Raw genomic sequence first — 18,603 nt, 5'->3', positions numbered from 1 at the left:
TAATTAATCGATTCCCGGCCAATTTCAGTTACAAAATTCTAGGGTTTTTTCTCTTCCCATTTTTTAGAATTTGTCTGGGTTTCTCGAGTCCATGGGTTTTGTAGTTTTTTTATTCAAAGTTTTGATCTTTAGGGTCAAGAATTTGTGTCCTAAAAACAGATCCACATATACCAGTTCATGTCCATATCCACAATCATATTTAACAGTTACTCTGATGTCCACATCCACAAACAAATAAGTTTTTACAATGTGTTTGTTTCATAACCAGATGTTTCCTCTAAATTTGAGTCTCGAACAAGGGGAAGGACCTGGCTTTCTTAGACCTGAAGATGACCATGGAAGAGGAAACGTGTAAGTTAATTTATTAGCTTGTGTTACTCTATGAGCCCCTGTGGTCGATCTTGTTATTGTGCTTCAATTGTTTTCTATTACAGCTTATGAAATCAGTTCTTGTGTAAATTGTTTGTGTTTTCATCAATTCTTATATGTTTTTGTTGTTGTAAGGTTTTCTATTGGGAGCCAGTTCAACAGCCAGCTCCATCGGCGTCACATCAGCCTGCATCAATTTGTCCTAAAGTTCGAGAATACCAGAGAGGTAAAGCTTTAACTTTAGTAGATTCTTTTCTTTGTTTGTATTATAAGATTACCAAAAATCTGATTATGAGTATGTTTTAGGCTCCGATAACAACACTGGTATTGAAACTTGTGTTGACTAATAATGTTTAGGTGTTGGTAAAACTACAACATGTACCAAGTATGCTTATTACCATCAAAAGAAACGCTACGAACCAGTTCAGTATGTGTGGATACTTTCATGGATGGTGCTATTGATCAGCTGAGACAGAATGCTACCAAGGCTAGGAATGCGTCTTATCTTAGTAGGTGTCTTATCTTAGTATCAACTTTTAGGGACGAATGTGTCTTATCTTAGTATCAGCTTTCTTCTTGCATGTTTGTTAGACTTTTGGTGCTTTGTTTGCAAGATAATAGTACGTTTAGGTGCTGGGATGCGTATATAGATTGATGGAATTTCATTTCTGACTATCAAGTAAAAGTACAACCATAAAATTCATGAAAGTTTTTGATTTAGGTTCGATGTTTGGTTTAAAATTGTGGTTGCAGAAACCAAATAATTGTGTTGATCACTGGCTGTAATCTCGACCACAAATAACCGTCCACATATTACCGTCCACATGGACATATGTACATGAATATTAAGCATGCTTGTCCACAAATATCCATCCACAGACACTTAATACGTAGCCTTGTTTAAATTTGAGTTTCAACACCATTTACGTGTACACAATTCCTCTATCCATATTTACTTAGTAAGCAAAACTCTTCTCCACTCTATGTCTCCACTTCTTCGGTTCATGTTTTCTCCATCCACACTTTTTATGTCCACAAAACAATTATTTAACAAATTATAATTTTGCAAAATATCAATATATATATATATGGATGTCAAAACAAAGAGAAAAAAATATACATTTTTATTTTGTATGTTATATATGTTATTATGTATTAGATAAGAAAATAATGAAGTAAAATATAGAATGGGATAACTTCAAAAAAAATTACAATAACGTGAACCGTCGGATTGACCTTCTGATTTACGATTTTGTGGCCCTTATAAAAATCTACTTTTCTATAGATCTAAACTAATGGATGCACTATGGCAAAAAAAAAACTCTTTGTTAGGCCATGAAAGAAACACGTATGCTCTTTTTTTATTTTCGCACAGCTGACAGAATTAAATATTAATAAAACAAACTCATCTATAAAGAACCTTAACCATAGCGGATGGGTATTTCGGTAAAAACACATGAGGAGAAAGAGGTGAGAAGTGTCCCTCAAGTGGAAAGTGTCTAATGAAGTAAAAAAAGAGCAAAAAATGTCTGATTTGGTAATCAACTCTTTTGTTTTTTGGTTGGTAAGTTATTTGCGTGTTGTCAAAAATAAATACAACGCAATGTGGAAAAGATAAAAGTTGTCCCACTCTCAAAAGCACAATTTATACCGTGAATCTGTCGCGTAAGAAAAAATTACCGTGATTATGATTAGTTTGGTTTAAATGTTAAATGGTGAAATCTTCTAATTGGTTTTCTAAAAAAAAAATCCTAATTGGTTTTAATTTTCTGTGGACGGTGGACCTCTCTCAGACATCACTTCCCATCAAGAGATGTCACCAAGATGTTGGGTTATTGGTTGGACATTTTATACAACTGCATCTTCTATCGTGAAAGATTCGTCTATGATACTGTATTATCATTCCTTTTAATAATTCATTTGATAAATCATCATTTTAGAACAAATTATTGGAGCCAGAGAAGAATGCCAACAACTATTTTCTGTCCAAATCAATGACATATGGAAGTCTTGCAAGAAATCAAGAAAACACACACGAATTGATTGACAGTTAAAGAACTATTTATGTCCAAATCAATGATATTTGTTTCCCTTCATTTGGAAGTCTTGCAAGAAAACAACCACACAAATTGATTGAATTAAGATTCATTTGCTTAAATTATTCATTTGATGAGTTACCATATAATTGTACAAAAGAACCAGTGGAGCCAGAGAAGAATGACATAATTGATCCATCATGATCGTAAACATAATTGATCCATAATCGTAAGTTGGGCCAAAAAGCTACTATAAGCCCAGCCCACATTAACTCGACCCATTTAGTTTCTTCAAGCAGGCCCGTTTTCAAATAAAGTATATTTGTTTCTTTTTTTTTTTCGGTCGGCAAATTAAATAAGAAAAAGAAAACCTCCCTCCTCCGTTTTAAGAACCGCCGAAGTTCTCTAGGAAGCTCTAGAAGATCAATCCCTTCACTCTCTCTCTCTCGCACCTTCTAAACTCTGTCTACAACTTCTTCCACGAACCCCTTGTCTTCTTATTAACCTACAATCACAAACTCACTTGTGAAAAAGATCTCTCCTTTAATCAGAGGTTTGTCTCTTCTTCATTTGGGGGTTTGTTAACTTAGTTCTGCGTTTTCCAAATATGACTTTCACTTAGTTCTCGCTTAATCAGTTCATATTGGTTAAATTAGTTTCAGTCCTTGTCTGAATCAGGCCTTAGTTTGTTTTTAGAATGTTTCGAGTGACGGAAACTAAAACAATTTTTAGTTTGTAATGAAATTGATTGTGTTAATTTTGTCTTTTTTTTTTTGGTAAAAAGTTAAGTAGTTGATTTTGTCTTTAACAGGATAAAATGGCAGAACAAGCATACACAGTAGCATCAGACAGCGAGAACACGGGAGAAGAGAAGTCCTCATCATCTCCTTCCTTACCCGAAATAGCCGTCGGAATCGACATCGGCACATCCCAATGCAGCATAGCCGTCTGGAACGGCTCCCAAGTCCACATCTTGCGCAACACGAGAAACCAAAAGCTCATCAAATCCTTCGTCACGTTCAAAGACGAAGTCCCCGCGGGCGGCGTGAGCAACCAGCTCGCGCACGAGCAAGAGATGCTAACCGGAGCAGCCGTCTTCAACATGAAACGCCTCATAGGCCGCGTGGACACCGACCCCGTCGTCCACGCCAGCAAAAACCTCCCCTTTCTCGTTCAAACCCTAGACATCGGAGTCAGACCTTTCATAGCCGCGCTGGTAAACAACGCGTGGAGATCGACGACTCCTGAGGAAGTGTTGGCGATCTTCCTCGTGGAGCTGCGTCTGATGGCTGAGTCTCAGCTGAAACGCGCCGTGAGAAACGTGGTGCTCACGGTTCCCGTGTCTTTCTCTAGGTTCCAGCTCACTAGGATCGAGAGAGCTTGCGCCGAGAATAATGCCTGAGCCGACAGCTGTCGCGTTGCTGTACGCGCAGCAGCAGCAGATGACTAGTCACGACAGCATGGGGAGCGGGAGCGAGAGGCTCGCGGTTATATTCAACATGGGTGCTGGCTACTGCGACGTCGCGGTTACCGCAACCGCGGGTGGTGTCTCGCAGATCAAAGCCTTGGCGGGAAGCGCGGTCGGAGGAGAAGACGTTTTACAGAACACGATGAGACACATCGCTCCGCCGAGCAAGGAAGGTTCGGGGTCGCTACGTGTGGCGACGCAGGACGCTGTTCACAGGCTGTCGAAGCAGGAGAGTGTTCAGATAGAAGTCGATTTGGGAGACGGTGACGTGGTTTGCAAGGTTCTTGATAGGTCGGAGTTTGAGGAAGTGAACAGGGAAGTGTTCGAGGAGTGCGAGAGACTTGTTGTGCAGTGTCTGAGGGATGCTAAAGTGGACGTTGATGATATAGACGATGTGATAATGGTCGGAGGGTGTTCTTACATACCTAAAGTGAGAGCTATCGTCTCTGACGTGTGCAGGAAGGAAGAGATTTACAAGGAAGTGAATCCTTTGGAAGCTGCGGTTAGAGGAGCTGCTTTGGAAGGTGCCGTGACGTCGGGGATACACGATCCGTTCGGGAGCTTAGACCTCTTGACTATACAAGCCACGGCTCTCGCGGTTGGAGTCAGAGTCAACGGAGACAGGTTCGTGGCCGTGATACCACGCAACACGATGGTTCCTGCGCGTAGGGACCTCTTCTTCACTACGGTTAATGATGATCAGAAGGAAGCTTTGATCGTTGTGTACGAAGGGGAAGGAGAGAGTGTTGGAGAGAATCATCTTCTTGGCTATTTCAAGATCGTTGGGATCCCGCCGGCGGGTAAAGGGGTACCGGAGATTAATGTTTGTATGGACATCGATGCTTCGAATGCTTTGAGGGTGTTTGCGGCGGTGTTGATGCCGGGGTCGAAGAGCCCTGTGGTGCCTGTGATTGAAGTGAGGATGCCGACGGTTGATGATGGACATGGTTGGTGTGCTCAAGCTTTGAATGCCAAGTTTGGAGCTGCTCTTGATTTGGTTACTCTTCAGAGGAAGTGATATGTGAGTTTGAATGAAGAGATGTTTTTTTTTATGTGATCGTTTAGCAAAAAGAGTGTGTGTGTTTGAGTCTGTTGTGTTGAAACTTGGTGACAGTGTCTGTATGTGTAATGAAGTAATAATGTTATACAGATTGTGTGATATAGTAATAAACGGAGTCTTGGATATTTTCTTCTTGTTAAGGACAGAGACACCTGTAGTGAACCAAGCTTCAGGGGCCTTTATTTTCTGAAGTTGAGATGTCAGTTAGGTGAGTGAAAAAAATGAAACGCTAGAAGGAGGGGTCGAACCTCCGACCTTGTGGTTAACAGCCACACGCTCTAACCAACTGAGCTATTCCAGCTTTGATGACAAGACATCTATATAAATTTTATTCTTGGTTTCGTATTGTTTGATACATTTTTGTTTTCTTTCATGGGCGTATTCGTAAAGATACTTACCATGCCTCATGGGGCCGTGACGGCCGTCTTGTTCGACTGTATCAAGTTGTATTTTCTATGATTAGTAGGTAAGAGAAGTCCATATGTGTGCGCACAAGTCACAAACTTCTACTTGTTCCGTCTCGATTCTGATCTCGTATCTTAGATTGACCCATGTGTTTAGGTAAGCGTGTGGAACTTTAGTTATTTATTGCTGAAATTTTGTTAACAAATCAAGGATTCATTTTTAGAGTTATACAAAATATCGATTGAATATTACATGATTATTGACTACTGTAGATTTCGCATTACAATGAAGAAAAATATCGGTTAATGTTTGTTTTCTGGTATAATTGAAGAGCGGTTGGTTTGGACTTTGGATGGCATAGAGTACAACTCTGTTTCTGTGTTTATAGATAGAACAAAACACTAATTTTGGGTTCAGAAAAGGAAATTACACTAATTCAAATTATGTATACTATAGCGTAAATTTATATTGACCTATCAACCAAGTGGTTGGGCAGAGTTGGAGACAAGCGGCATAAAACCAGGCACCATTTACCAACTCGATTAGTTTACTTAAGATTGCTTGTTATTGTAGAAGTTGAGTCGTTAACTTATGCAGATATAAAACTATTATTTATGGCGTATTTTTTTAAACTATTATTTAAAATTCTAAATATAAAATCAAAATAAGCTTAGTTGCAAATAAACCCACATTCACATTTCCACATTTCCACAAGACTACTAGTATGAGATTAGATGTGCGCAATCATGAACTAGAAGACATGTTTATTTCATCGTAGAAACATTTTTCCACTACAAAGTAGTATTAGTTTTAGCAAAAAAAAAAAACAAAGTATTATTAGGTTACTTTAGAAAAACTGTATTTGTACGTAACACTTCAAATCGATTTCAGTTTATCATCTCGTAATGAAGGCATTAATGTGTATTTGTTTGCATTTGAGAGGGTTAGATGCTTTAATTAGTGTGGATAAGACAAAAGGTATTGTCTTATTTTTTACCTAAACCAACTATCATTTTAATACTTTCATTTAGTTAAATATTAAACTTATTGACTACAATTATATAGTTTATTTGGGGGAGTGTGGACCTTCCAACATCCGTCTCTTAGGATTCGCAATTATTTTGTTTTGTCTCACATTGTGCTATGTGTTAAATCTAATGGAAAGAAGCAAAAACGAATAGATCTCAATATTTAAGTCAAGTACAAGCCAGACATGTATCATTCCTTGATTTCTTAAATATATATCCATGCAACTTTAACTTATTTTCTGATGGAATTTGAAAGGGAATGTTATAAATATTACTATGAACTTAGATAAACATTACATGAATTATGCGGGCTTGAATTTTGGTGGTCAGTCACTTGCAATATACTAACAAGTATAAATATGTCTTAAGACATTGATCGTGCATGTCTATTCCAATTAATATTGCAACTATTTTTTCCTTCACTAAGGTATGACTCATAGTAATATTTAATAACAAGATCCATGCCTTGATATAATATAAGCAGCTAGTGAGGTTATCGATGCCTCAAGCTTTGCAACTCGGTGATACTTTGCTGTCTACAAGACTTTATTCTCCATTGATCAAACCAAGTTCAATTTTAACTCCTCGCATAAAGTTTTTTGGACGTATTTAGCTTTCATTTTGTTAATTCATAAGTTAATTAATTAAAAAATATTTACTTATTTGATTTCGACTTGGAGCTCCCCGCAAACTGTCTAAAACAAGTTTTGTCCGTTTCATCAGACAATTACTTCCAATTATAATGTTTTTGGCCCATAATTGAACACATAAATATGTTTTGAATTTTCTGTTCACTCACGAGTCTCGACCATGGGTTGCGAGTGGTGTTTTTATATCTCGGTTTTGGTACATACTAGTATTGTATGTCTAGTATCCAAACATGTTAGAAGTCTTTTACGTTTCTTGTCCTTATTTCGACAACATAATATCTAAATTTACAATATCCATTCCAAAATATTACTATATTAAAATCCTTATCATTTTCTCAATTTTTTCCAATCCTTTTCATCATACAATAATTTGAAAACGAGTTTTAAAAATAAATAAAAAAGCAATATGCACCCGCCACCTCAATAATTCTTGAAATCAAATATCGTTACACAATAATTACATTTGGTCATCTTGGGTCGTAAATGCATGCAAAAACATTAATTTACCTCTGTTACGAAACAGAGGTTTTTTTAAATAAAAACATACAAAATACAAAAAGGAAAATAAAGATAAATTTGATAGTAGTTTTCTGAGATGGTTTCTCTTCCTTGAAGACGATAATGTAAAAAAAAATGTTAGGTCCATCGAGTTAATTAATAAAATCACGTGGGTCATTTATTACACGATCATTTTTTTTAATCTAGGCGGCGGCTGCGTCATCACATCCGACGTTCTTCCGACAAGAGTGAGACCATGGTGTCGGAGAAGGCCCTTATGATGAACTTGTGCATGTCGGTTGGATTCAGCGCTAAATAACTGAGAAGCAGCTCGTTCAAGTAATCATAACCGTCGTCGGGATGGCTAAGATCGCCGGCGTCAATGGCGGCATCAATCATCTCCTGCATTGATCGTCGGAAGTCAGTTAACGGATCCGGTGAGTATACGTGTTGTTTCACGGCGGAACCTCCGGTTAGAAGCCTCGTGGTATTCACGGTAGTGTCGTAGCTCTTTTTCTTTGTTGGGTTGATAGTGGCAGTGTCGCTATTATCAGAGAGGTCTCTTGACCGTGTTTCCGGTGAGTCGGTTATTGCATTTGATCGGCCAGGAGAAGAGAAGAAGAAGCGACGGGAAGCGAAAGCCGCGGACAATTCAGGAGAAATGTCGTGACTCTCGGATTCGTATGATGACGTGGCTGAAGAGGAGAAGGTGGTGGTGGCGGTGGATGAGGAAGGTAAGTCAACGGCAGGGTGGTTTTTGTGGTCATTATTGTGGTAGAGTAGGTTGAAGTTGTTGATGAGAACGATAGAGGGACGGCTAGGATCGTCATCCTCACCGGCGGCGGCCGAGGGAGGAAGGCACGGCGAAGAGTAGCATTTGGTGAGATTTGAGGGGAAGCAAAGATGGAGACTCTTCCACATGATTTTTGGCATTTTTTAGAGTGAAAGAGAGACGAGTTAAGAGAATAAATGTTCTAGAGCAATTAGACTTCTTGGCTTATGTAATGACTCATTAAGATGTAAGGGTACTTATGTAATTTACAAATCTCATTCTCTCATTTTCAAGAATGGTAACTATGCAGCAGCTACCAAGACTCTGAATGTTGACTATGTTCACCAATCAGCACCACATGCACCTGTGTTGCGAGTTGCAGAACATACTAAATGTACTTGTTATGTTATTAGCTACAGATCCTTAGTTTACATCTGTATTGATGAAAAGCTAACCAAGTAGATTCAAAAAAGAATTTGGAAACATATATACACTAAAATGGTGTTGTACGTTCGAGTGAATGTGAAGGTCAGATATTGCTTTTTAGTTTTCTTTCCTTCTTTTGGCTTTATACTTTACAGTTTTGTTTCTATGTACTTTTTTTTTTCTGGACTCTGACATACAAAGCTGCATTTTAACATGGGGAGGTATTTCTTTATTCGTGAATGTTAGTATTTTTTTTTTTACTTTGGTTTAGTTTATTCATATAGAGTTGTAAAATATGCAAAACATGAAGAATGATTGTCCGCGTAAATTACACAAAAAAGCTCACGAGGAGGAAAATTCATCCATCACCTAAATAGGTCCACTCATCATGGCGTAAATTCCAAAAGATGTTAGTTCAAGTACGAGTACCCCTCAAGTGTGGTCCGGACGATAAGGCCAAGTCAAGTTATCACTGGTCCAACCGATCAGATCATTGGGGTTGATTATTTTTTCTGTAAAGACATTCAAAATATATTTAGCCTATATATATGATTATCAGTTAAGCCTCTGCTAATTTTTACATAAAGATCACTGACAATGGCTAAAATTACCAACAAGTGAGGATCATATTTATGCTTCACAATTTCGGAAAATTATAGATAGTTTTAATGATGTCATGATTTTTTAGGTTCTCTAAATAGATAAATATTTTTTTGATGATTAATCAGGAGCTGATTCGGCGAGTGTGGCCAACCGACTAATTTTCCTGAGCCTGAAACCAGTTTGCGTCTGTATCTTTTAAGAGGCCTAAATTATTCTGTGGTCAGCACGAATCGAACCTGGATCGGTACTGAGTCTGAAGTTCCCTCAACATCACTAGACCAACTTGTGCTGGTTAAAATTAGAATTTAGGTTTCTACATTGGACTTATTATACATTTATCCATTGATATATATCACAAAGAGACTCAAATAGATCATTCCTATGAGATAATCACAATAGTTACATGTTAATATTTGAATGACTCGACAAGCTGAGCCGAAACTCACATCCTAGCTTATAATATCTTGCGGAAGATGGACCGGTGGTACCACTTCGTGTAGTTATCCAGCACCAGAAAAGATTCGAACTCATCTTTCCCATCGGATAAAATTCAGTTTATGTGGGCCAAAAAAAAATATAGCTATCATATTTGTTGTTACCTAAGCTGCTCTATACCCGTTCAAATAACAACCACAAAACCGGCTGGAGTAATGGATCTATGAAGAGATTATGGTAAGTTGTAGAATGTTTGTGATGCCTAAAGACAACTACATGTCCGTATCCTGTTGGTTTATGGACAACAACTTAGACCCACAAATTGATATTCTCAGACTGCAGTTTTGAGACAAGTTTTCTATATTTTGAGGGTTTTTTGGATAATCGGTTTGCTAAAACGTACAGAAATTGCAATTAACTGATTCGGTTCAGATCATCTCTGTCATTATAAGACCAAGACGCTGTTTCTTCCATGGGGGGATTTGTGGCAAGGCCGATCACCCTACAGTTTAGACATGACACACTTGACAAGTTTGATTTGAGCTTAAACCGCGTTTGCGTTTAGCTTAAACCCTGTTTTTTCTTGGATTCAGCACCAAAAAAAATATCCCGAGTTATAAATGCATGGTTGTTCTTTAGTCAAGTCTCCCTCTGTCTTTGGTGTTGTTATATGAACATGGGAACTAGTAGACAAGAAAAACTCATTAATGCGATACATCCAACATTCAAAGATGAAGTGTAAATTGTCCGAAGTAAACATCAAGCCTAGACAACATAGAGACCTCAAGATTGTTCCAAAACACTCCAGCTAAGAGACGAGAACAGGAACATGTTCTTTACATATGCAGCTTTTAATTATCCTCTGTTACAACAAGCTGTTTTATTTTAATTTTCAACAAGTACTCATACCACAAACTTCCGGTTTCAAGATTCAGATCGACTTGCTACCTCTAATCCGTTTCCTGCACTCAAAAATAAAAATAAAAATAAAAACTAAGAGCAGAATCTGCGTAAGTTGAAACATACATGAAAGAACAAGCATCCCAATAAAGTTGCAAATTGTATATGAATGTATTCAATGCCTTCGCTACAAATTGTTTGGTAGTAACTACTACTAGTAAGCATGGTTTTATAATGCAAAAAAAAAAAAAGAGAGATTAAATTTTACCATCAGGATCAAAGAAGAAAACTTGCTTGACTTTTCCGTCAGGGAGAGACTTCTGGAAAGTTTCTATCCCTTTCTCCTAAAACATCATTCAACCGACAAAGAGAAAGATCAATTAGAAAACTTAACTACAAAACAACATTGAAACCATTGCAGAACACAAGATGAACGTCAAAAGACTATAACAGAGTAAAGAATTAACTATTTCAGCCACTCAAAAAATTCATACCAATATTTTGTCTAATGAAAGCTCTCATGTAAAGAAGAAGACAACAGAGCACTAAAGAAATAAGACCTTGAGAGAGCGAAGGAAGGAGTCGAAGTTGGAGACGGAGAAGCAGATATGGTGACCCATAGGGAGATGGCTAGGATCTCGAACGGCAGAGGTGGTGGCACTGAAAGGACCTTCAGGGAGGTTTGTTGAAGTGTTTCTCTGGATGATGTGCATCGCAAAAGCACCTGGTAAGTTTAGCCATATCACTTTTAAGTCTCCAAAATCAGGGCTCTCGATCTCCTCAAACCCAAATACCTTGCAAAATGATCATGTAATATGATCAAAGAAGAAACATTAACTTGAATAAAAAGGATTGAAATCTCCAAAGAGAAGAACGCTAATTTGCAATTCCTATAAGATTCTAGTGCAGATGGGTAACAATCAAGACACAAACACAGAACAGAAAAATCCGTGAAGAGAGCAGAGAGAACAAAAATGAATTAAGAAGATGAGAAGGTTTGGTTAGGTGGTTTTGGTTACCTCTTTGTAGAACTGAGCGAGGCGTGTGACATCGGATGATTCTCTCGCGATATGGCCTAGACTCGCCATGTATGGTTTGGTTCCAAGAAGAGTTAAGCACACAACACAAACTTATTGGCTAATTAATAAGATCAGATCAGTGATAGTCATCATTTTTATTTGTTACGTGGCATCGAACCGACTTAACACATCTTCAATCAACACACCACCGTTGAACGGTCGGTTTAAGATACACTAGATCTTGATCCGCGCTTTGGAAGCGCGGAATATTTTACGATGAAAAATTTCACTAATAACTTAACAAATATTTTGGTAATTTTTAAAAGTGTGTATTTAAAATATTTTTGCATTTAAATCAGTATTTTTAAATTCAACCCGATTGTGATTATACCGGTTAATCGGAGATCTGACAATTCAATTTAGGTTTTTAAAATATTCATATTAAAAAATTATTAAAACCCGAGACTAACCAATTAAACTGTTGGATGACCGATATGTAATCTAATTTGATTTAAATTGTAATAATTTCATAATTTGTAATCTTATACTCCAAATTTTAAAGTTCATTATTTTACATTTTATGAAATTATGACGTTTCTACAAAATTTTAAAAAGAAAATGATAGATATAACATAACTAAGATTAATTATTGTATTGTTTGGAAACATTGATAGTAGTATAAGAAATATATTGTTTGGAAACATTGATAGTAGTATAAAGAAATAAATATATTGTTTGGAAACATAAATAGTAGTATAAAGAAAGAAACATTAATGATTTAATGTAAGTTTAACTATAAAGTATAAAGGTGTATTTAATTTAAAAACTTACAAAATAAATGTTAGGTCCAATAGAATGTTTCTGTTTTAATAAGATAGATTTAGCTAAAGCTTAGATAAAATATGGTAGTATTAAACTGAAGTATATTGGAAAAATATATATAATATTTTATATTTTTTCCAATAATATTTTCTTATAAAAAATTTAGTATATAAAAATCTAATAGTAATTAGAATCTTAATAGTATATCCGGTTAGACAGCCGGTCCGAATTCAAACCGATTTCTCGTAGTCCACCACTTCTCATATGTTCAATCGCACTCACATCTCTCAGATCAGACGTCCAATTCAACTCTTCAGTGAGCCGATTCCAGCGAAACTTCTCCGCTTGCGTCCGCCGGGCTCATCGATCGGCTGAAGATTCGACATGGAAGGGAACTCTAGCGGAGGAACAGCAGCGGGAGGTGGAGGAGGGAGCGATGTGGAGCTGGTGAGCAAGACGTTGCAGGTGGAGCACAAGCTTTTCTATTTCGATCTCAAGGAGAATCCTCGCGGAAGGTACCTCAAGATATCTGAGAAGACGTCGGCGACGAGGTCAACCATCATCGTTCCTTCCTCCGGCATCTCATGGTTCCTCGATCTCTTCAATTACTACGTCAATTCCGAGGAACACGAGCTTTTCAGCAAAGAGTTACAGCTTGATTCCAAGGTTCTGTTAACTCTCTTTTTTTTTTCTTTAACCTCATCATCACTCACGGGCGTTGACTTTTTTTTTGAGTTCTGTGTGGTTTTTAGGTGTTTTACTTCGACATCGGTGATAACAGGAGGGGGAGGTTCTTGAAGGTATCGGTTTTTTTCTTATTCCGACAGGAATCTAAGCTTATGTTTGTCCCCGATTGGATTGTTGTCTGAATTTGAAGTTTTAGGAATGTTCTTTTTGATTGATATAGCTTGAGATTTCTCGTTTTCCGACAGCAAGTCTTTAAGCTCATGTTTTGTCTGATTATATTGTTGTCTGAATTCTAAGTTTAGGAATGTTCTTTTTTGATTGATATAGCTTGAGATTATTGATAGGAAGGTATTCGTTTTTCCGACAGAAAATTTTAAGCTCATAGGTTTGTCATTGTTGTCTGAATTTGAAGTTTAGGAATGTTGTTCTTTTCATATTGGTTATAAGATTTGATATAAGTTTGATGCGGTTTAGGTTTCAGAAGCATCTGTTAGTAGGAACCGAAGCACCATTATTGTTCCTGCTGGAAGCTCCCCTGATGAAGGATGGGCTGCTTTCAGGAACATATTGGCTGAGATCCATGAAGCTTGTGGGCTTTTCGTGATGCCAAATCAGGTTTGGGATAATTAAAACACACATGTTAAAACTATAAAAACTCTCTGTTTGTTTCTCTTTGGGTCTTATTCTCTCGCTTTCTCTCTCTCTCTCTCTTGGAAAACAGAAACCTTCTGATGGACAAGAACATCTGGTTGGACTTTCAGATGATGTTGGCGCTGGATTTATACCTGGTCATGGTAACCAACCAGCATCTTCTTCTTCGGATCTTACTGTGGATCGAGCAACTGACTTGCCTGGCCAGGATGAAACCGGATTGACTGGTGTTTCCAAGGTAATCAGAGCTGACCAGAAACGCTTCTTCTTTGATCTTGGGAACAACAACAGGGGCCATTTCCTCAGGATATCCGAGGTAATTTGATAGAAGAAACTATCTTTTCGCGGTTGTTCGAACTCTTGAGAGGGTTGTTTTTGATAATGCAATGCAAATATAGGTGGCAGGTTCTGACAGGTCATCGATCATTCTACCGTTATCTGGTCTAAGACAGTTTCATGAAGTAGTTGGTCACTTTGTGGAGATCACCAAAGATAAGATTGATGGGATGACAGGTGCAAATGTCAGGACTATTGATCCTCCTCATAGATGAGCAACTTGATTCTTTTAGGGGTTGGGGGAAATAATTTTGAATTCATTCGAAATTTCCCAATCCTCTTGAATCTCAGCGACTTCTCAAGTAGCTGTCTGATCACCTGTGTGCAATAGTTTCGAGTAATTTATCGCCCATTCACATCATCTAAAAAATAATTCAGCAGAATCATCATTGTCTTTTAGTAGCAGATTAAAAAAAAAGGGGGCTGGAGTCTGCAACTGGAAATAAGCTGAAGTCATCTATCTCTCCCTCCTTCCCCACTCTTCTCATTTGGTTATGTTCTGTTTTAACTTTTTTTGTTTGCTCTCAGTTTGGGCCATTGGTTGTATATCTGTTGACAGCTTTGCATTTCAGTTGTAAAAGAACATTGGGTTTGGGCTAATGCCAGTTGTGTAATAATAATCAATAAATAATTGATGTTCCATATGGGTTGAGCAAAGTCTATAGAGGACAAAACAAACAGCTTCAGTTCAGACAGGAACAGAGAGGGAGAGTTTGAGTTTAAAAACTGTCAAAAGCAAAGACAAATAAAGTCAGGTGGTGGAAACTCTTTACTCTGATAGTTTGTTTAACCTTTTTAGTATGATATTTAAATTTTGAATCGATAAAACTAGTTAGTGCAGTACAAATAAAATCGTTAAGCATGAATCTAATCAGATAGGTAAAATTAAGATTGGTGATATAAGTCACTTATTTAATAATTTTATAAATAATTCATCGTAATAAAATAAAAATAAATTAGTCGGTGATTTTTATATATATCCTCTTCAATAAACCACCACATCCTCTGAAACCCTAACCTGTACAACAGCCGCCTTCTCTAGAAACATCTTTTCTACCTGTATTGATTTCAAAGGTTCGTAACAGCCGACTTATCCTCTCTATATAATGGTTTCTCTATCGAATCCGGTCTGATTCATGTTTTTTTTCTTGTTAAAATCCACTGCAGATATCATGAAACCGAATCAGATCTTGCTCTAGATCCGTTACACCATTCATCATCATCATCATCACCATCATCATGTCTCTGTTTCTAAAGGACGACTCGATTCAAATCCGCGAGGTATGGAGCGACAACCTCGAATCCGAAATGGCTCTGATCCGCGAGATCGTCGACGACTTCCCTTTCGTGGCGATGGACACGGAGTTCCCCGGGATCGTCTGCAGACCGGTGGGGACTTTCAGAACCAACACCGAGTACCACTACGAGACCCTTAGGACGAACGTCAACCTCCTCAAGATGATCCAGCTCGGCCTCACCTTCTCCGACGAGAGAGGCAACCTCCCGACCTGCGGTTCCGACGACAAGTACTGCATCTGGCAGTTCAACTTCCGCGAGTTCGATCTCTCCTCCGACATCTTCGCCCACGACTCCATCGAGCTTCTCCGTCAGTCGGGGATCGATTTCGTCAAGAACAGCCGAAACGGCGTCGATTCGAGGCGTTTCGCGGAGCTTCTGATGTCTTCAGGGATTGTATTGAACGAGAATGTTCACTGGGTTACGTTTCACAGCGGGTACGATTTCGGTTACTTGCTGAAGCTGCTGACGTGTCAGGATCTCCCGGAGACGCAAGGGGGGTTCTTTGAGATGATCAGAGTTTATTTCCCGAGGGTTTACGATATTAAGCACTTGATGAAGTTTTGTAATAGTCTCCACGGGGGTCTGAACAAGTTGGCGGAGCTGCTTGAGGTTGAGCGAGTTGGGATTTGTCACCAGGCGGGGTCGGATAGTTTGTTGACTTCGTGTACATTCAGGAAGCTGCAGGAGAATTTCTTCATTGGTTCGATGGAGAAGTACTCTGGTGTTTTGTACGGATTAGGTGTTGAAAATGGTCAGAGTGTTCACTGAAATAAAAAGAAATTATTTCTTGGAAATTATTAAAGTTGAAATGTTGATGGGTTTATGTTCTTTCACATCACAGATTAGGTTTTTAGAATTAGCTGCTGGATGATCCTCCCACATTGTTGTTATGATAGTTTTTGTTCTTTATTTTAGATGGTTTCGTTTTTTACATCACATTACAGAAATGAAGTTTGTTTCATTGAGGGATCTATCTACAAGAATTGGAGTCCAAATAGTTTACATGATCATTAAGCAAAATACAAATGGCACAATCTGTTTTCAAAATTAGTTCATTTCTCTTCTCTTAGAAGTAAACACTATAGATGGATTTTTGACATAGGCAGGCTGGAAATGAAATTGCTGCTTAGATCCTCTATATGACTAAACTTACCCGCACCAAGATATAAAGAAGGAAAAATGTATGTAAACAACCCAAATATGTTTCGTCGTGCCATGTACAATTCAAATAAATGATACGACCTTTAGCTATCTGAACCTTGAAATGTGCCTAAAACTAGTTTAACTGTGATGGAAGTAGTATCTATATTATAATGTGTTTAATTCTTAACACTATAGATATATTTGTATTTAGAATATATACTTTTAATTTACAATGATGAATCAAATTAAATTCTAAATATGAAATATTGTTTTCAAAATAATATATCCTATTTTATATTTTTACTTAAAAATACATATTCAAGTGTCATATATATAATTTTATGATATTATTAAATAAAATAATTTTATATATTTTAAATGCAAATGTTTTATCAAAAATTTTATATTAAAACATTAGTAAAAAATATTTGGAAACATTTGCATCTTCTGAATATTATTCTAAATATTTTTATAATAATTGTTGATTAAATAATAAAGATCATAGTATTTATACTAATGCTCCACCAATTAATGCCTTAGATTAATGCTCTGGCATGTCATAGTGGATTATGTAGTGCTTTATTAAGTGTTAACCCTACTATATAAACTGGCTATTCAATTTTCGCATACCTTGTTCAGCGTCGTCTTCGCAGCCTCTTTTTTCTCTTACAAGGTTAGTCTGCAGTCTTTTGTACGAATTGATATATTCTTTTATCTATGTGATCGTGGCTTTCTTAATTTCAAGGTTCGTAACAGAGGACTTAACCTCCTCTCACACTCTATCTATATATGTATGGTATCTTTCGATTGAAAGTCTTCTGATTCATGTTTTTTTCTTGCTCTAGATTCATCATCATGTCGCTGTTGCCGAAAGACGATTCGATTCAAATCCGCGAGGTATGGAGCGACAACCTCGAGGCAGAAATGGCTCTGATTCGCGAGATCGTCGACGACTTCCCTTACGTCGCGATGGACACGGAGTTCCCCGGAACCGTATTTAGACCGATCAAAGACGACAACACCATCGTCGAGTATCATTACGGAACACTGAGAACGAACGTCAACTTGCTCAAGATGATTCAGCTCGGCCTCACATTCTCGGACGAGAAAGGAAACCTCCCGACATGTGGTTCCGACAAGTACTGCATCTGGCAGTTCAACTTCCGCGAGTTCGATCCCACCTGCTCCATCTACGCTCCCGACTCCCGCAAGCTTCTCCTTGATGCAGGCATCGATTTCGATAAAAACCACAAAGACGGCGTCGATTCGAAACGCTTTGCAGAGCATTTTCTGTCTTCGGGGGTCGTGAAAAACGAGAAGGTTCACTGGGTTACGTTTCACGGCCTGTACGATTTCGCTTACTTGCTGAAGATATTGATCGAGGAGAAACTGCCGGAGACGCCGAAGGGATTCGATGACATGATTAAGGTGTATTTCCCGAGGGTTTACGACATTAAGCACTTGATGAAGTTCTTCGATTTTCGTGGTGGTCTGAGCAAGTTGGCGGACCTGCTTGGAGTTGAGCGTTCGGGGGTTTCTCACCAGGCGGGATCGGATAGCTTGCTAACTTCGCGTGCATTTATGAGTGTCCAGGAGAATCTCTTCAATGGTTCTGTGCCAGAGAAGTACGCTGGTGTTTTGCATGGATTTTGTGTTGAAAATGGTCACTGAAATAAAAAGAAGATATGTTTTTCTATGTTATAAATAGGTTTATTTAGATTCATGTTTATATGTTTTGTGTTGTGTGAATGCTATAATCTCCCTCTTCGTTCTGCTTTGTCTCCATGGACTGTATGTGTTTGTACTTTGTGCTCTGGCTTTGAATCAGTCATTTTTTGTATAATGGGTTCTTTGTAATATAATCATCAAGTGTTTGTGTGATTTATTTAGATGTTTCGTTTCTTACATCATATTACATAAATTAAGGTTGTTTCATACTTCATTGGCGGATCTATCCTCTATAATTGGCATCCAAATAGTGATGTATATGATATCA

The 18,603-nt window shown here is 37.8% G+C and overlaps 6 protein-coding genes and 1 non-coding gene across 8 annotated transcripts; 4 read left to right on the top strand and 3 right to left on the bottom strand.

The window, feature by feature from the left end:
* Window positions 1-2,774: 2,774 nt before the first annotated feature.
* LOC108806254 (heat shock 70 kDa protein 8) lies at window positions 2,775-5,058 on the top strand. The gene is given in 3 exon segments (XM_056990012.1): window positions 2,775-2,958; window positions 3,217-3,791; window positions 3,793-5,058. Coding segments are annotated over 2 exon segments (1,668 nt in total). The 5' UTR covers window positions 2,775-2,958; window positions 3,217-3,222; the 3' UTR covers window positions 4,892-5,058.
* A 102-nt stretch (window positions 5,059-5,160) lies between these two features.
* TRNAN-GUU (transfer RNA asparagine (anticodon GUU)) lies at window positions 5,161-5,234 on the bottom strand. Its single transcript has one exon. It is a non-coding gene; the product is annotated as a tRNA-Asn (tRNA).
* Window positions 5,235-7,406: 2,172 nt separating this feature from the next.
* Window positions 7,407-8,550, bottom strand: LOC108812005 (transcription repressor OFP16). The gene has a single exon (XM_018584134.2). The coding sequence runs from the start codon at window positions 8,445-8,447 to the stop codon at window positions 7,737-7,739; it is 711 nt and encodes a 236-aa protein (XP_018439636.1). The 5' UTR covers window positions 8,448-8,550; the 3' UTR covers window positions 7,407-7,736.
* Window positions 8,551-10,434: 1,884 nt separating this feature from the next.
* Window positions 10,435-11,825, bottom strand: LOC108812006 (lactoylglutathione lyase). The gene is made up of 4 exons (XM_018584135.2): window positions 11,670-11,825; window positions 11,211-11,444; window positions 10,919-10,994; window positions 10,435-10,712 (listed from the first exon to the last, which is right to left on the bottom strand). Exons 1-4 carry the CDS (start codon window positions 11,736-11,738, stop codon window positions 10,675-10,677), a joined length of 417 nt encoding a protein of 138 aa, XP_018439637.1. The 5' UTR covers window positions 11,739-11,825; the 3' UTR covers window positions 10,435-10,674.
* Window positions 11,826-12,748: 923 nt separating this feature from the next.
* LOC108812003 (transcription factor Pur-alpha 1) lies at window positions 12,749-14,809 on the top strand. Its single transcript, XM_018584131.2, has 5 exons — window positions 12,749-13,157; window positions 13,244-13,291; window positions 13,653-13,793; window positions 13,900-14,145; window positions 14,228-14,809. The coding sequence occupies exons 1-5, from the start codon at window positions 12,876-12,878 to the stop codon at window positions 14,378-14,380; spliced, it is 870 nt and encodes a 289-aa protein (XP_018439633.1). The 5' UTR covers window positions 12,749-12,875; the 3' UTR covers window positions 14,381-14,809.
* Window positions 14,810-15,099: 290 nt separating this feature from the next.
* On the top strand, window positions 15,100-16,258 carry LOC108812004 (probable CCR4-associated factor 1 homolog 7). Its single transcript, XM_018584132.2, has 2 exons — window positions 15,100-15,239; window positions 15,333-16,258. Exon 2 carries the CDS (start codon window positions 15,405-15,407, stop codon window positions 16,230-16,232), a length of 828 nt encoding a protein of 275 aa, XP_018439634.1. The 5' UTR covers window positions 15,100-15,239; window positions 15,333-15,404; the 3' UTR covers window positions 16,233-16,258.
* A 907-nt stretch (window positions 16,259-17,165) lies between these two features.
* Window positions 17,166-18,488, top strand: LOC108809035 (probable CCR4-associated factor 1 homolog 7). 2 transcript variants are annotated; one of them, XM_018581157.2, is made up of 2 exons: window positions 17,166-17,280; window positions 17,453-18,488. In XM_018581157.2, exon 2 carries the CDS (start codon window positions 17,463-17,465, stop codon window positions 18,276-18,278), a length of 816 nt encoding a protein of 271 aa, XP_018436659.1. In that variant the 5' UTR covers window positions 17,166-17,280; window positions 17,453-17,462; the 3' UTR covers window positions 18,279-18,488. The 2 variants fall into 2 exon arrangements, with proteins under 2 accessions (XP_018436659.1, XP_018436660.1); XM_018581158.2 differs by having other exon boundaries at window positions 17,261-17,352.
* Window positions 18,489-18,603: the final 115 nt, after the last annotated feature.

The sequence above is a fragment of the Raphanus sativus genome, chromosome 6 (genome assembly GCF_000801105.2).
Source record: "Raphanus sativus cultivar WK10039 chromosome 6, ASM80110v3, whole genome shotgun sequence".
NCBI lineage: Eukaryota > Viridiplantae > Streptophyta > Magnoliopsida > Brassicales > Brassicaceae > Raphanus > Raphanus sativus.
The sequence above is the reverse complement of the archived record's forward strand: the minus strand, read 5'-3'. Positions and strand labels throughout refer to the sequence as shown.

Bases quoted from the DNA above. Each gene is read 5' to 3' on its own strand.
- LOC108812005 (XM_018584134.2), bottom strand. From the start codon at position 8,447: ATGCCAAAAATCATGTGGAAGAGTCTCCATCTTTGCTTCCCCTCAAAT.
- LOC108812006 (XM_018584135.2), bottom strand. From the start codon at position 11,738: ATGGCGAGTCTAGGCCATATCGCGAGAGAATCATCCGATGTCACACGC. The intron at 10,995-11,210 runs GTCTTATTTCTT...ATGATGTTTTAG, and splicing joins CCTTCCTTCGCTCTCTCAAG to GAGAAAGGGATAGAAACTTT. The intron at 10,713-10,918 runs GTAAAATTTAAT...TTTTGAGTGCAG, and splicing joins TTTCTTCTTTGATCCTGATG to GAAACGGATTAGAGGTAGCA.
- LOC108812003 (XM_018584131.2), top strand. From the start codon at position 12,876: ATGGAAGGGAACTCTAGCGGAGGAACAGCAGCGGGAGGTGGAGGAGGG. The intron at 13,158-13,243 runs GTTCTGTTAACT...TGTGGTTTTTAG, and splicing joins AGTTACAGCTTGATTCCAAG to GTGTTTTACTTCGACATCGG. The intron at 13,292-13,652 runs GTATCGGTTTTT...GATGCGGTTTAG, and splicing joins GGAGGGGGAGGTTCTTGAAG to GTTTCAGAAGCATCTGTTAG.
- LOC108812004 (XM_018584132.2), top strand. From the start codon at position 15,405: ATGTCTCTGTTTCTAAAGGACGACTCGATTCAAATCCGCGAGGTATGG.
- LOC108809035 (XM_018581157.2), top strand. From the start codon at position 17,463: ATGTCGCTGTTGCCGAAAGACGATTCGATTCAAATCCGCGAGGTATGG.